This window comes from Carassius auratus, chromosome 34, assembly GCF_003368295.1.
Source record: "Carassius auratus strain Wakin chromosome 34, ASM336829v1, whole genome shotgun sequence".
NCBI lineage: Eukaryota > Metazoa > Chordata > Actinopteri > Cypriniformes > Cyprinidae > Carassius > Carassius auratus.
Genome location: NC_039276.1, coordinates 25,142,597 through 25,156,381, shown reverse-complemented (window position 1 = coordinate 25,156,381; position 13,785 = coordinate 25,142,597). Strand labels below are relative to the sequence as shown.

Below are 13,785 nucleotides of genomic sequence, written 5' to 3'. Positions count from 1 at the left end.
GGCATTGGCTGAGCACCAGCATCCCTGCACCTCAGTCTGCCTGTTATATGTGGTCTCTGACAACCTGTGCTGACTCGAATAAGATGATTTAGGTTAGACAGTACCATCTGTTGACCAAGGAGACTGATTTGCACACTGCCATGGCACCATGTTTCATGCACTTTATGCAACTTATCATTTGAAAGCTGTTACGTCTGGACCAATTTGTTATGTGCTGGGTTTTTTTCCCCCAACTATTTTCCCTAAATCTATTTAAAAATTCTGTTAAGTTGCAGTTCATACATATAGTGAGCTGAAAATTGTTCTTCTGTGATGAGCATGTTTAAAGTGAATTGCATTCTGATATTTTTGGGACATAGGAAAAAAATTAAGGATAATATAACTGTCAGAATGAAGGAGGAAAATGCTTATTAAACACTGATCTATATATAAGACTAGATCGCTCATCGCGTTCTAAACTGCCAACAGGCAGTGAAGCCACCGGAAGTGTTCGATCCACCATCTTACTAATCCCTACCAGCAGAGAGCACCATTGAGTTACATTCAAACCGCTGTCCTAAAATAACTCGATTTGAAGCAAATCAGTCAAATGGGATTCGTTTTTTATGTTATGTGTATGTAAATTCATCTTTACTTCACATGTTATCTGCAGCGTTTGCCAGTACAGTATAAGCGATTCAAATCGTTTAGGTGGGTGTGTCTACTGCGCACTGACGACACAGGTAACTGATCCAACACAAAATATTGCCTATTTCTTTATGAACATAATTTTTTTAAAGAATTGTTAAACATGAACGTATTTGTATCGTAAATATATTTGAATATATTACAATGGATAATACAATTATGTTGTTAATATTGCTCTATAAATGAAAAGCTTAACTTACTATCTGAGAAATAAAGCTTTATGTCTTTAAATCCGTACTGTATATAGTCAGATATTTCTCTGAATAAATTCAGATTTCAGAATGAGCAGTTTGTGGTTTGTTACATATGTTGCGGTCGTGTCCGTCTGATGTTTATCGTGTTCATGATGTTTCCTACTGTAATGAACGTAGCTTTTTAATAAGTAGGGAAAATTCGCGACCTTTAAAAAAATAACCATTTACATGCCTAGGGTGTTTGCATTGTAATAATGTACAGAAATACTTCAGATTTATAAACGCTGACTTGTTAGGTGATGTTTTCTAATTAAAATCATACAATTTCCTATTGATTCAATAGAACGTTTACGCACACTAGGGATTACCAATATGGCGGCGCGGCGGCTTCACTTTCATGACGTCATGAGCAATCCAGTTCTATATTATAGATCAGTGTTATTAAAAGGAAAAAGAAAAATCTTGAAAAGAAAACCTTTTCATAGTACTCTTCTGGGTAGTTTGGCCAAAATCTTTTATTATATCTTAGGGAAAAATTTATTTTAATAAAACTGTGTCATGATTTCTAATAATTAAAGAACATTTATCTACTAAATCAAAATCATGTGGTGCGACCAATTACCACCAATTAAAATTTGGAAATGTTGTTCAATGTTTATTTAGTCAACTTATCTTTGCTCTCTAGCGATCACCTGTATATTTCTGTCACTTACTTTTATTAATCTGTGAATACCACAAACCTCTCTTAAGATTTGTTTTGCTATTTTGGTCCCTGTCTAGATAGGGGTGTGTGTTGTGTGTGTGTGTGTTTGTGGTGTCCACACTCAGTGGCTCACCAAAGCCCCTTTCACACTGCACGTCGGACCCGGTATATTGCCGGAACATTGCCTTCTGTGTGAAAGCAACCACTTCCCGGGATTGATTCCGGCATTAAACCCGGGTCGGGGACCTAGTAACATTTGCCGGGTTCAACCCGGGACAAGCGGTGTGAGAACAAAAGCCAGATCTAATTCCTTGTCATAGTGATGACGCACGTTATCGCGCGACTCTTTTACCAGCTGTTTTGAAGGAAGATCAACGTTCGCGACGAAAAAATATGTGCAAACTGTAATGAAGCAGAGATCAGTTTGTTCCTCACTTTCCGCGCTGATGCCGAGATCATTCGCTTGCTTCAGTGAAAGTATAACGTGCCTAATGTTTTCGACTCGTACATTACACGTCACGCCCTGATGTCACATGTTGTTACGGGATCTTTATGGGTTGTGTGTGAAAGCACGCGCATATCCCGGGTAAATCTAGCGCCCGGGAACAATTGCCGGAACACTTTACCCGTGTATTTGCCGGAATGGCAGTGTTAAAGGGGCTCAAGAGACCTCCCTTTAATACTGAATAGAGATAAAATTCTTCTTTTCAGCTTCCCTTTCGGTAACACTTTAGTAGAGGGTCCAATTCTCACTAATAACTAGTTGCTTATTAGCATGTTTATTATTAACATATTGGCTGTTTATTAGTGCTTATAAAGTACATATAATGCATGACATCCATAATCCTACCCAATACCCTAAACTTAACAACTACCTTATAAACTATTAATAAACAGCAAATTAGGAGTTAATCATGTCAAAAGTCATAGTTAATGGTTAGTTAATAGTGAGAATTGGACCTTAAAATAAAGTGTGACCTCCCTTTCTTATTCTTTCTTTATTTGGCTTCGAACATTTATAAAGAGCCTACTCGCAGGCAGTTTAATGGCAAAGCCACTGTGACCTGAGCTTCAGTCTAAACATCCCCTTGGTATTGTTTTTGTTGACTGTGTGGAAAGCTGTCTTCAGCTTTCTGCCTGCAACACTCCTCTCTTTCTCTGGGGAGTAATTGCAATCAAACTACGAAGAAGAACAGAGACAAACAGTAAGGAAAAGAGAGGTATGCATGGGGGAAAGGGCTGTTGTGTTTGTGTGTTTCTGTGCTCCCTCACTCACATCTGGAATACTAAGCTGAGACTTGGACTCTCTTGTTGATTCATTTTTATTTTTTCCTACGATGACTGAGGCCAGCTAGTCCTCACCACGAGTACATTTGTTTTTCTCCTCGAGGTGAAGGCAGAGTGAATGAAGGGAAATCTGGATCTTATTTGAAGCGGTTTCTTTCTGCCTTGACGTTCTGCTTGTATCCTCCCCACAGCTCAGCTGGAAAGTGCCTCGTGCGAGGAGCTTACTGCGGTCGAGTCACCCATCCCTGAGGAGGACAGCTGTACCGTAGTCATGGGAAAACGCTCCTCAATGTTCTGTGTATTACTAAAAGTCATTGGACTTGAGTTGTTGGTGTGGTTGGAGGAATGTTTCCACTCATGCTCCACAAGGAACATGGAAGTTTCTTTGTGATTATGCCCAGTCATCACTGAGTTACTGTATGTTAGCCCAACAACAAACCAAACCCCCCTCTCTATTATTGCTGCTCCTGAAGTTGGGGTGAATAAACCAGAGATCTGCAAACTGCAAACACAGAGCTCTGAGCTTTTGGAGTAAACCACATCTGTATCAGATGAATGCTGGACTTGCGAATGGAAACTAATCCCTAAATACACTGTTTATTGTTTTTTATATAACTATACAGTGTACTATAATGTTTTTGAAAGGGTTTAAGAACAGAAAGTGAGGGGGTTTAAGATAAGCCATCAGTTTGGCTCATGCATATTTATTAGATGATGTAAAGTTAGCCTCCAAGTCCTAAATGATCTGCTGAAAACCATTGTAGCATTACCCTTTACTGCTCGTTTTTGTGTTGACTCTAGAATCTTTTTCTAGGTGTTTAATGCCATCAGTTCCATTGTTTTATAAAAAGATAATTATTTATTTTATCTATTAAATAAAAGTATTTTTCAAAAAAGATTTTAATTGGGATTTTACCATCACAGTAGAGTACAAACTTGCTATACCCACTTCAGTTTTGATGGTAACTGTATATGTTAAGATGATAAGAGCCTCTGCTCAGTCATTGTTATTTTTAAAAGCACAGTCCTATTAGCTTTTGGCAGTTTCTTTACCTATCCTTTGCTGCCTCCCTCCAGTGTTTTCTTTCTTTTTTTCCATTTGGCTCCTGATGTAAATCTCATCTCTGCTCACTCATTGTTTCAATAGTTGGGGTTGGATAAGGTTTGCATGGATGCAAAAGTGCAAGAACTACTTAGGTTCAGCCATGTGTCTATGATTGTTTTCAAGACTGTGAGTTTTCATATATCAGATCATATGTCTGCATCTAAATCAAGATTTCAGAAAATTAATTTTGATAATGGTGTATAATTGGATGCTTCGATGCACACTTGTTGTTTTGAAGCTGTTCGTTGCCACAAGATGTCACGCAAGATCATGTGATGGTTTCAGAGGAATGCTTTTAATTATATATTTTTTTAAATAAATCTTACTGCCCCCAAGCGTTTTGAATAGAAGTGTAATTCACAAGTTGAATTATGCCCATTTAATATCCTGTTGTGTGGACTAGACTCATGTTTGAAGTGTAGAGTCATTTGATGCACTCACAGGTGATGTCTTGATCTCTGTAGACCAGCTGGGTCTGTGGTTTGTGTTAGTTTATCTCTGTTTTCAGGGCTTTACCATGCTCGTCGCATTAAAAACACACACACTGTAAGACATGCCATGTGTGGTGTGACCAATTCACAAGCCCACTTCAAAGTCTACTTGCATCCATTTCTTATCCACTAACTCTGAGCTTAATGCCTCTGATAGGCCCACACATCCCAAAAATGTACTTTAAATCATATTATTATGCTGTGACTGTTGGGCCTGATAATGGCATAAATTAATGTTCTGTGTCAAGTTGAAGAGCTTTGCCAGACACCAGAGTTCCATTGCTGATTCGAGCTTGTTCCATCACACACTACTGACCTCTGACCCAGAGATCAAAGTGTATAAGGTCAGGCAGTGGGAAGCACAATTCACACAGTTGCTGTCAAACAGCATGAAGTTGGGATCATGGGAAAGACTGATCGTCTGAGAATACCAGGAATCTGTTGTAACATTTGAGCTGTGTTGAGAAAAATGTTAAATACAATATTACATTACTTATAAAAAAGTAATTACATTCATTAAGTTTGTTAATATGAACAATGTTTCTTGTGACTATTAATGTTTTATGGCAGTCTAACTTAAAATGTAAAAATCAAGATGTAAACTGAAATCATACTTCTTGTTTTCCCTTTTAAATTTATTATTTACAAACTTCTGGATTCAAAAATGAATATTGAAGATTGGCACTACTCTATCTGTTAATAATATATTATAGTTAATATACTTTATAGTTAAAGTTCTGTTCTGTTAGCATTACATTATATAGCAGGAATTCAAATATTGTGTGCCTTCTGTGAACAACCGTGATGGTCGAGGGGTCACACAATTTCCTGCCGTCCACACTGGTGTCAGACCGCATCACTGAGTAAACACACTGGTATTTCTTGCACGTTGAAGCACATCTTTTGGAGCAGCCCAACGGTTATCTCCATTAAACTCATTCTTCAGGATTTAGCTGCTCATTTATTAGTATTCTTAGCAAATCCACATCTCAGATAGATGCTGAATTCCTCTGGCAGGTTGGTCGATTGTGAAATGGCATCTTTGCTGGAGATTTGGTGCTGTTTTCTGACCCAGGATCAGTTAAGGATTTGATCGGCCGTTTGTTACAGTATATAATATTAAAAGTCACTGATTCAATGAGTCACATCTATTGATGAACTGCTTTTGGGAGTGTGTGTTTGTTGTGACATGGTAGAAGTTTGGAGTGGCTCTCATCTTGAGGGATGACTTACACAACTAGCCGCGAGGAATCTATTACATTCTGCATACTTCCTGTTCACATTAGACTGTCCTCCTACACACATACACAGAAACATGCCCTCAGATTGAATGTTTCCTTTGCTGCTTATGATTTGTTATCAGTAACAATTTAAATGAAGTGTAACCTATAAACTGCCGTTCATTATAATGGCTTATTTCAGCTATTTAGATGAGCTAAATATGTTTCCTAAGCTAGCAACACTTGCAGTACTGCTCATAGTCAAAAGTGCATTCAGTTGTTTGGTGCTCATTTAAAAAATAAGTTTTACCAATTTAGAAATTAATCAACATCAAGCTTGCACAATTTTTGGATTTGGGCCAAAATGTGAGAGGTATGTGAGCCCTGTTAGTTTCAGTTTAGCTTGAAAGAAATTTGTTTAGACTTGGTGTTTATAATATATTTATATGTGGTGTTGGCGCAGTGGATAAGACCAGAGACAATTTATGAAAGACATGCCACTTCCTCAATGCTCAATACAACTATATAAGGAAATCCCGAAACGGCAAAGATGGCGTTTGTATGCACATGTCCCGCCCCTTCCGCTGGAAAGCCAATCATCTGTTTTTAACAGTCAAGCCGGGAAACATTGAAGCCTTTCGTCTGGTTCCAATGACGAATGCGCACAGTTGAGGAACCCTTGCGCATGCGTAGTAAAGGTATAACCTGTGGGGAAAAGGGCATTTTAAACCTTATTTTGAGGCAAAGTCATAAAAAAAGTCAGCGATTTTTATTATTTTATTTATTATTAGTTTCTATACATGCAGTTTTTATGTCCCGGTGACCAGTGAAAGTGCAGTTCTGACTCTGTGCCCATTCATTTAGATAGGAGCTGGTCTTGTTAGCCTGAAATAGCTGCCCGGTGGCATTGCCAAGATGGCGGCCGAGTGGAACGCCTTGCCTAAAAGGACTTTGATAAGACACATGCCTTTGGTGTGAGAGACCCGGGTTCGAAACCACTGTGAGACACCAATGTGCCCCTGAGCAAGACACTTAACCCCTAGTTGCTCCAGAGGCGTTCGACCTCTGACGTAGCAAAAAGTCACTTTGGATAAAAGCGTCGGCTAAATGAATAAATGTAAATATATATTTATTCTTATGATGAATGGCTCATTTATTGTACACTTATAGGATTGGTTGTGGAGTGACGGTAACTAAAAGACCTGTTTTTCCTCCTAATTTTGACCCAGTGTGACGACTTTTCCAGAAAATATGGTAGCACCCAGAAAGCACTGTTTCCAAGTCGAACACATGAAGGTAATGGTGCAATTGCTGTGATCTCCTGTGATGATAATTATGTTGATATAGATCTGATTCAGCACACTCACAGAATGTGGACAATGCAAGAACATGGCAGTGTTGGTAGTGCACATGTTTCTGTATTAATTATTAGGTATGCAGTATCAAAGCTGCAGGCTCTCCTATATACAGTAGGAGGCTACAGAAGCGCCTGCTTTACTCTATCAGAGCGAAGAGCTTGCTGTGAGTGGAATGTGTAAGGCAGTGATGAGAAACAGATGCCTCCTCTGCAGGCTTGATGCTGCACGTGGCCGCTGTCTCTCCAGACGGATTTTGCATAAAACGGAAAAGGTGCGAGCCAAGCTGTCCGGTCCAGCATTGATTAGACTAGACTACCGTGGCATGGCTTTGCAGCACGTGCGATCACAGACCTTCTGGTGATGATGATGCTGATGTTGTTGTCACATGTACACACACATACTCACTTGCTCTTCTACACGGGCCAGTGTGTTTTTCAGCAGGGACCTTTTCAAGCATAGATTGAGTTTCTGTAGCGGCCCACGCCCCGGGCCTGCCTGTCCAGGCCCAAATCACAGGGCTGCTAACCGCAGGGAGTTAATTGTAGCACAGCTCCCTGAAACGCTTCCCTTTAATTCTCTCCCTGGTTTCACTCACTCGCTCTCCTCGGATCAAACATAAACAATTGCTGATAAAGCCGCAGAGGGCATCTGGGCTGCAGAGATGAGCCAAGAGAACATGTGAGGAGCGGAATCTGAATCCGAAGGCTTTCCAGGAACCTGAGACTGACATGTTTAGAATCATTAATCATTAGAAGCATGAACCAATTACACTATAGTTGAGGCATTTTAGGGGCTTTTTAGTATTTACTTAAAAAAAAAAAAAAAAAAAAAGACAGACAGGAAAGTGACAGTGCGAGCCAGATTCTTTATGGTAATAAATCAGTACCATAGTATACGGTACCATTGAAAAATTTGAGGGTCTGTAATATATAGATTTTAATGAATGCTTTTATTCAGCAATGATACAAATGATCAAAAATTGCAGTAATCTTTTGAACTTTCTATTCCGCAAATAATCCTGAATTTCCAGTTTCTACTACAGTGTTAAGCTGACTTAGAAATGATTATAAATGTTTCTTGAGCAGCAAATCAGCTGATCTCTGAACGATCATGTGACACTGAAGACGGGAGTAATGATGCTGAAAATTCAGCTTTACAATCTCAGGAATAAATTACATTTTATAAGATGTATTTGAATAGAAAACTGTTATTTTAAATTGTAATAATCTTTCATAGTGTTTATTATTGTATTTTTTATCAAGTAAATGCAGCTTTGGGAAGCGTAGGAAACTTCTCTCAAAAAAACATAAAGAAAACTTTCATACCACAAACTATCGAATGGTAGTGCATGTCAAAGTACTAGGTTTTGATCATCTGTGATACCATCCCTGTTCAATGATAGGGTCATAATACAGTGGACTTTTTAAAAGTGGTCATGGGACATGTTGATAATCCTTCAGCTGTGCTGGTGTTTTAAGATATTTGCAGTGGTCTCTGGTCGCCATCTCTGATGATCCTGCAGGCTGATCTGATCCCTCTGCATTTTTGAGAAGGACTGACCCACAATTACAGGCTTGTCAGACTTCAAGTGACCCCCACTGCGTATCGTACATAACCTATGGAATGTTGACTTTAGAATGATTGGTTAAGAAATTGTTCCAACAACAACCGTAAATAGCCCATGTCTAGTGTATATATATATTTTTCCTTTCCGTAACATGGTTACGGTGGAGATTTCTGTGGCCTGGTACAGTCCGTCCACGAGGTTTCCTCAGCAGTAACAGGATATTTTCAGACCAAAGTACCTGAGAAGAATTTTAATAACGTAAGAGGATTATTCCCATTCTGTTATGCACAGTGTAACAGTGCTTATTTTTTTCATTGCCTAGTACATAAACTACTTATTAGAGGATTGGTGTGTGTTGCACAAACATTAGACACCGGAGAGCCGTATCGGCTTCGTGTTTTAACAGTGATTGAAATGTGTTGCTGCTAGGCATGCCAAAAACATTTATCACTGATGATAAGACACTGATATATGCAGATGCGTGCATCACACACACCGGGTCTCCATGTGTCCTGCGCAGTGTTCGATTCTACGGGATGGGATTCTTGTTATCTAGAAATCTTTTATGCTTTGAGTGCTGAGTACAAAGAAGAATTGGACCTGGATGTTATATAAGCACTTTATAAGCATCGGTAACATTAGTTTGTGCAGTCTCTGTCATGTATCGTCATGGCAGAATTTCTGTGTGTCCTAGTGGTCACCAGAGGGCAGTGTGTGATCATGAAATCTGAGGACTGTGATGCATGTGCATTAGGGCAGAGCCCAAGAAATCAGCATGTTGTGAGGTTCATGTCAAATTTATTAGCGTGTGTATTGATTGGCAGTGCTTCTTTATAAAGCATGCACAACAAAAAAATTTAATTAAAATAGTCTCAAGTAAATTACCTATTTTAAAAGTTTGGGGTCGATAAAACTTTATATATATTAAGACACATTTATACCTTTAAAAAAAAAATTCAATTTAAAAATCTGTAAAAAAATCCAATTCTCCCATGAATTCAGAGTAGTCCTGCACTTGTCCTGTTCCAGATGGAGCAGTTTTCAGATGAAGAGCTGGATCACGCTGCAGAGGAGGACAGTGATAAAGAGGACCAGGACCTGGACAAAATGTTTGGAGCATGGCTGGGAGAGCTGGACAAACTGACGAAGGTAAGGCTGAGAGATGATAACCATTAAATCTGTGACATAATCTCATTGGTTGTCAGTTTAGATTAGGTTTGTGATGTCATTACCTGTGAGGCTTCAAGCAGTGTTATGAGTCTGTCAGTCAATCAACTCAGGTTTGTGCAGTGTCCTCATAACTGCATTTCAATTTACTGTTTAAGCTTCTTTTATTAGTATTTAATGTTATGCAACAACATGTATTAGGTATGAATGACATCAGTGATAATCTGTATTTTTCTAAATGAACCAGAAAGTCGTGAAATCCCTCTTCGGTGTGATTCACTGTACTGACACAGGTTAAACTACTGTATGTGTGTAGTCTCACCCTCTTTATCTGTTTTGCTGTTTTTAGAGTCTAGATGACGGGAGACCAGAGAAGGTGCAGAAAGCACCGCTCAGACGAGAGTCAAACATGGCCAACATGGCCTATCGCTTCTCCGTTTATAACATCAACGGTAAGGCCACAGTGTATTCTCTACTTTACCATCTCTAATATTATATTATTGTATTATAATATCACTATGGCCTCAGATGAGGGCTTTAGATTGTAGAATTATTATTATTTTAATGTCATTATGACTCCATAAGGATCATTTTGATTTATTTCCCTTTTTTTGTTTATTATGATGACCACGTGAGGCGCTTATTGATTCTCAAATCACACTGACCATTCAAATGCCAATATGACTATTTAAACTACCATTCAAAGTTTGGAGTTGATGAGATTTTTTTTTTTTAGTTTTTTTTATGTTTTTGAAAAAAGTCTCTAGATCACCCAGAAATGAAAATTACTCCATGATTTACTCACCCTCAGCGCATCCTAGCTGTAAATGACTTTCTTCTTTCAGATGAATCTAATGGCTCTTCCAAGCTTTATAATGGCAGTGAATGGGTGTTATTTTTAGTCCATAAGACGTCCAATAAAGCGCATCCATCCATCCTAAAAGAATGTGTCCAACATGGACACTTCAGTGTTCTGAAGCGAATTGATGCGTTTGTGTTAGATATAGCCATATTTAAAACTATATAAACAGTAACCTCTAACTTATGCTAACTGTCATTAGTCTTAATATTTAGCGTGCTTAAACGAGCTGGTTTGTTTATATTTGTGTATATGTGTCCGTTTGTTTCTTTACAGAAGCTCTGAACCAGGGTGAAACTGTGGATCTGGATGCTCTGATGGCAGACCTCTGCTCCATCGAGCAGGAGCTCAGCACCATCAGTAAGCCCAGCAGCTCTTCCTCTCACCATGGCATGACTGGGGACACCAAAGTCCGTCAGAAGCCCCCGGCCGGACGCAGTCACAGCACCAAGCACACGGGCAGCAGCAGTGGAGGGGCGAGCAGCAGCGGCGGCAGCACTAGCAGTAGCACCCGCGCTTCACCCGCATCCACCATCAGGGTGGGCAGCTCCAGCAGCAGACCCCCACTGGCATCCAACTTCTCTCTGGATGACATCACAGCCGAGCTGGAAAAAGCCTCCCAAAGCATGGACGAAGCAGCCAGGCAGAGCTCCACATCCTTCGGCTCTACAGTCTCAGCACCGTACTCTTCCTCCACCATGCATCGGCCGACATCCCATCATCATCATCATCATCGCAGGACAGGGTCAGTGGGTACGGTCACCGAGCATGAAGTGCGGTCCTTTGACTATTCCTCTCGCTCTAGCATTAACTCGGCCTCTGCGTCCAGCATGGACTCGCTGGACATTGAAAAACCCAAGTCCGATCCGGACGGGTTACAGGACGGACAGGACCAGCCAAGTTCAGAGGTAAACAGTGTTATATCGTATTGTCTGACAAATCTTGGATGGATTTTTTTTTTTTCACTGAGCTTGAAGCAGTTTGTTAAGAATCCTCTTTGAAGCATGCATGCAACATGACTTGGTTTGTCTCAACCAGGGGTCCGGGCCCGATAGGGGGTCAGAGCAAACTTCCAAGGTGGCCTCAAGATGACTTAAAATAATTCAAAATAAGCCAAAACTATTTTAGTTCACCCTTTCAACATTAGTTTTTTTTCTGCTTTGTGGAACCAGGGTTTTGGAAAACCTAGGTATATGATGTACCATTGTGTGATTTCTAGACATGGAAGAATCATGTAAATTGATTTATTCTTATTTTATTAAAACTCCATAGGCATTTTATAATACACTTTTTTTTGGTTATGTCATGTTATTATAATATTTTAAGGGATAGAAATAGTAAATAAAATTATATTTTTTTTAATCCTTGCATTTAATCCTTATCCAGTAAAGGATGGAAAAACTTGCCATGGGGCCTTTGGATATCGTTGTGTTCAATGGGATGCCTGTTGGAACAGCCTTCATGTCTAAAGTGCTTAAAATGCTGCCCATGTAGGCAACTCATTTGGTTTTGGAACAGAACCCAGACAGTTCGTCAGGCCTCTAGCGGAGCAGATTAAGCATTAAATAGAGCGCTGCTTCTGTCCCTGTTCGAAAGGCCAAATAAAAGCAGCTTTTACCCTCACTGCAGACTTAATTACACAGATACGTGATTTTGCTGCAGTTTGGGTTGTATTTCGTTGTTGTATTGAGACCGTCTAACCTTCAACCCATCGTTGGTAAAGTTAAACGAATGCCGACTTCTCAAATGCGTCAGTTATCAATTACATTTTATTTCTTAAACGAAAGGAAGGTTATCATGCATCAGGTGTGTGACACATTATTTCTTTTACTTGAGGCTTTTTCACATTGCCACCAAACAGCAATTTTTTGGGTTTTGTTATATTAGTATGTCAACCGTGTTGGGTAATATGAACCATGAGTTTGTGGTGATGATTTAAGAAGGCATATAGAACACTGTCTAGATGCTTCCTTCAATTGTTCAGAAGAATAGTCTTACAGAGCAGACTGATGTGGAGGGTTTTCACTAATCGATCTTATCCCACAGAGCTTTACTGACAATCTGATTTTTAATCGTTTTAGTTCTTATAATAAGTGTGTAATAGTAGCATAAAATGCATAGCAAATATTTATTTTCATTATTATTTTTCAACCATTTGATATTAACTTAAATGTATTATTATTGTTATTATTGCATTTAATTCAGTTAGCAATTAATTTCATTATGCACAATGTTTCATAAAAAAAAAGCAAGCAAAAAAGCTAAATGTGCAGTCCATCTTATACAACACCATAATGCTTTTCATGATTGTCTGTATAGAATGGCTAATCGTGTTATATGAAATTGAACTGTTTTTTTTTTTGTTTTTTTGTTTTTTGGTTAGTTTTAGTGATTATTGCTCACAATTTTCCCCTGTGCTTCACACTATGAAAAATCCTTCATGTTTATTAATCAAAGCACTAATGTCTCTCTTCTCTCTCTGCACAAAGCACTCGTATCTGGACAGGGAGACTTCTCTCATTCTGAAAAGCATTGCAGGAAAGCCCTCTCACTTGCTGACCAAGGTGATGCCCTCTTTCCACCTCTGGATGTATTGAGTTTCTCCTGGTGGCTTCCTAACCCTTCTGTGCATGCAAGCATGATACATTTTCATCCATTCTTCTTTCATCATGTGTCTTGATGTTAAGACACAATTAAGCTTTTCTAATGAAATAAAGCTTTGTATAATTCCTGTAACCTTGTTCCTAATATTTTTTGGTTAATTCATACTGACCCTGACCATCTCCCCACCTCCCGGGTCATGCTGATTCCTCATCTGTAGCCAGTGAATTCAGTATGTCAAAGGACATCAGAAGAATCAGAATAAATGGTTGACGCAAAGCGATGTGCATGGATACTTCATATCATTTACAATGTTTCTGTTGTTCAATAACAAAACAGGGACGTTTAAGTCTCTATTAACTCAAACTCTCAACTTTTGTATTGTTGAAATAGTTATAGTGCACTACACTTTAGGTCATGTTCACACCAAGTTGGAAAAGTAAACAGCACGATTGATAAAATAGTCTTTAACGTTCAAAGAGTTTGGTGCAAAGTGGTTAGTGGAGATGCATTGTTTTTATTTTTTAAAACTTGCCACGCATGTTC

General features: G+C 39.0%; 1 protein-coding gene across 3 annotated transcripts in view; it reads left to right on the top strand.

Moving 5' to 3' along the window:
• LOC113053612 (ras-associated and pleckstrin homology domains-containing protein 1-like) overlaps window positions 1-13,785 on the top strand; it is a 59,873-nt gene that overhangs the window by 28,851 nt on the left and 17,237 nt on the right. For 2 of the 3 annotated variants that reach the window (XM_026218773.1, XM_026218775.1), the window contains exons 3-6: window positions 9,642-9,761; window positions 10,129-10,231; window positions 10,915-11,546; window positions 13,128-13,202. In XM_026218773.1, coding sequence (XP_026074558.1) covers window positions 9,642-9,761; window positions 10,129-10,231; window positions 10,915-11,546; window positions 13,128-13,202 — 930 coding nt within the window. The remainder of the gene's footprint in view (window positions 1-9,641; window positions 9,762-10,128; window positions 10,232-10,914; window positions 11,547-13,127; window positions 13,203-13,785) is intronic. The other variant, XM_026218774.1, reaches the window with a different exon arrangement.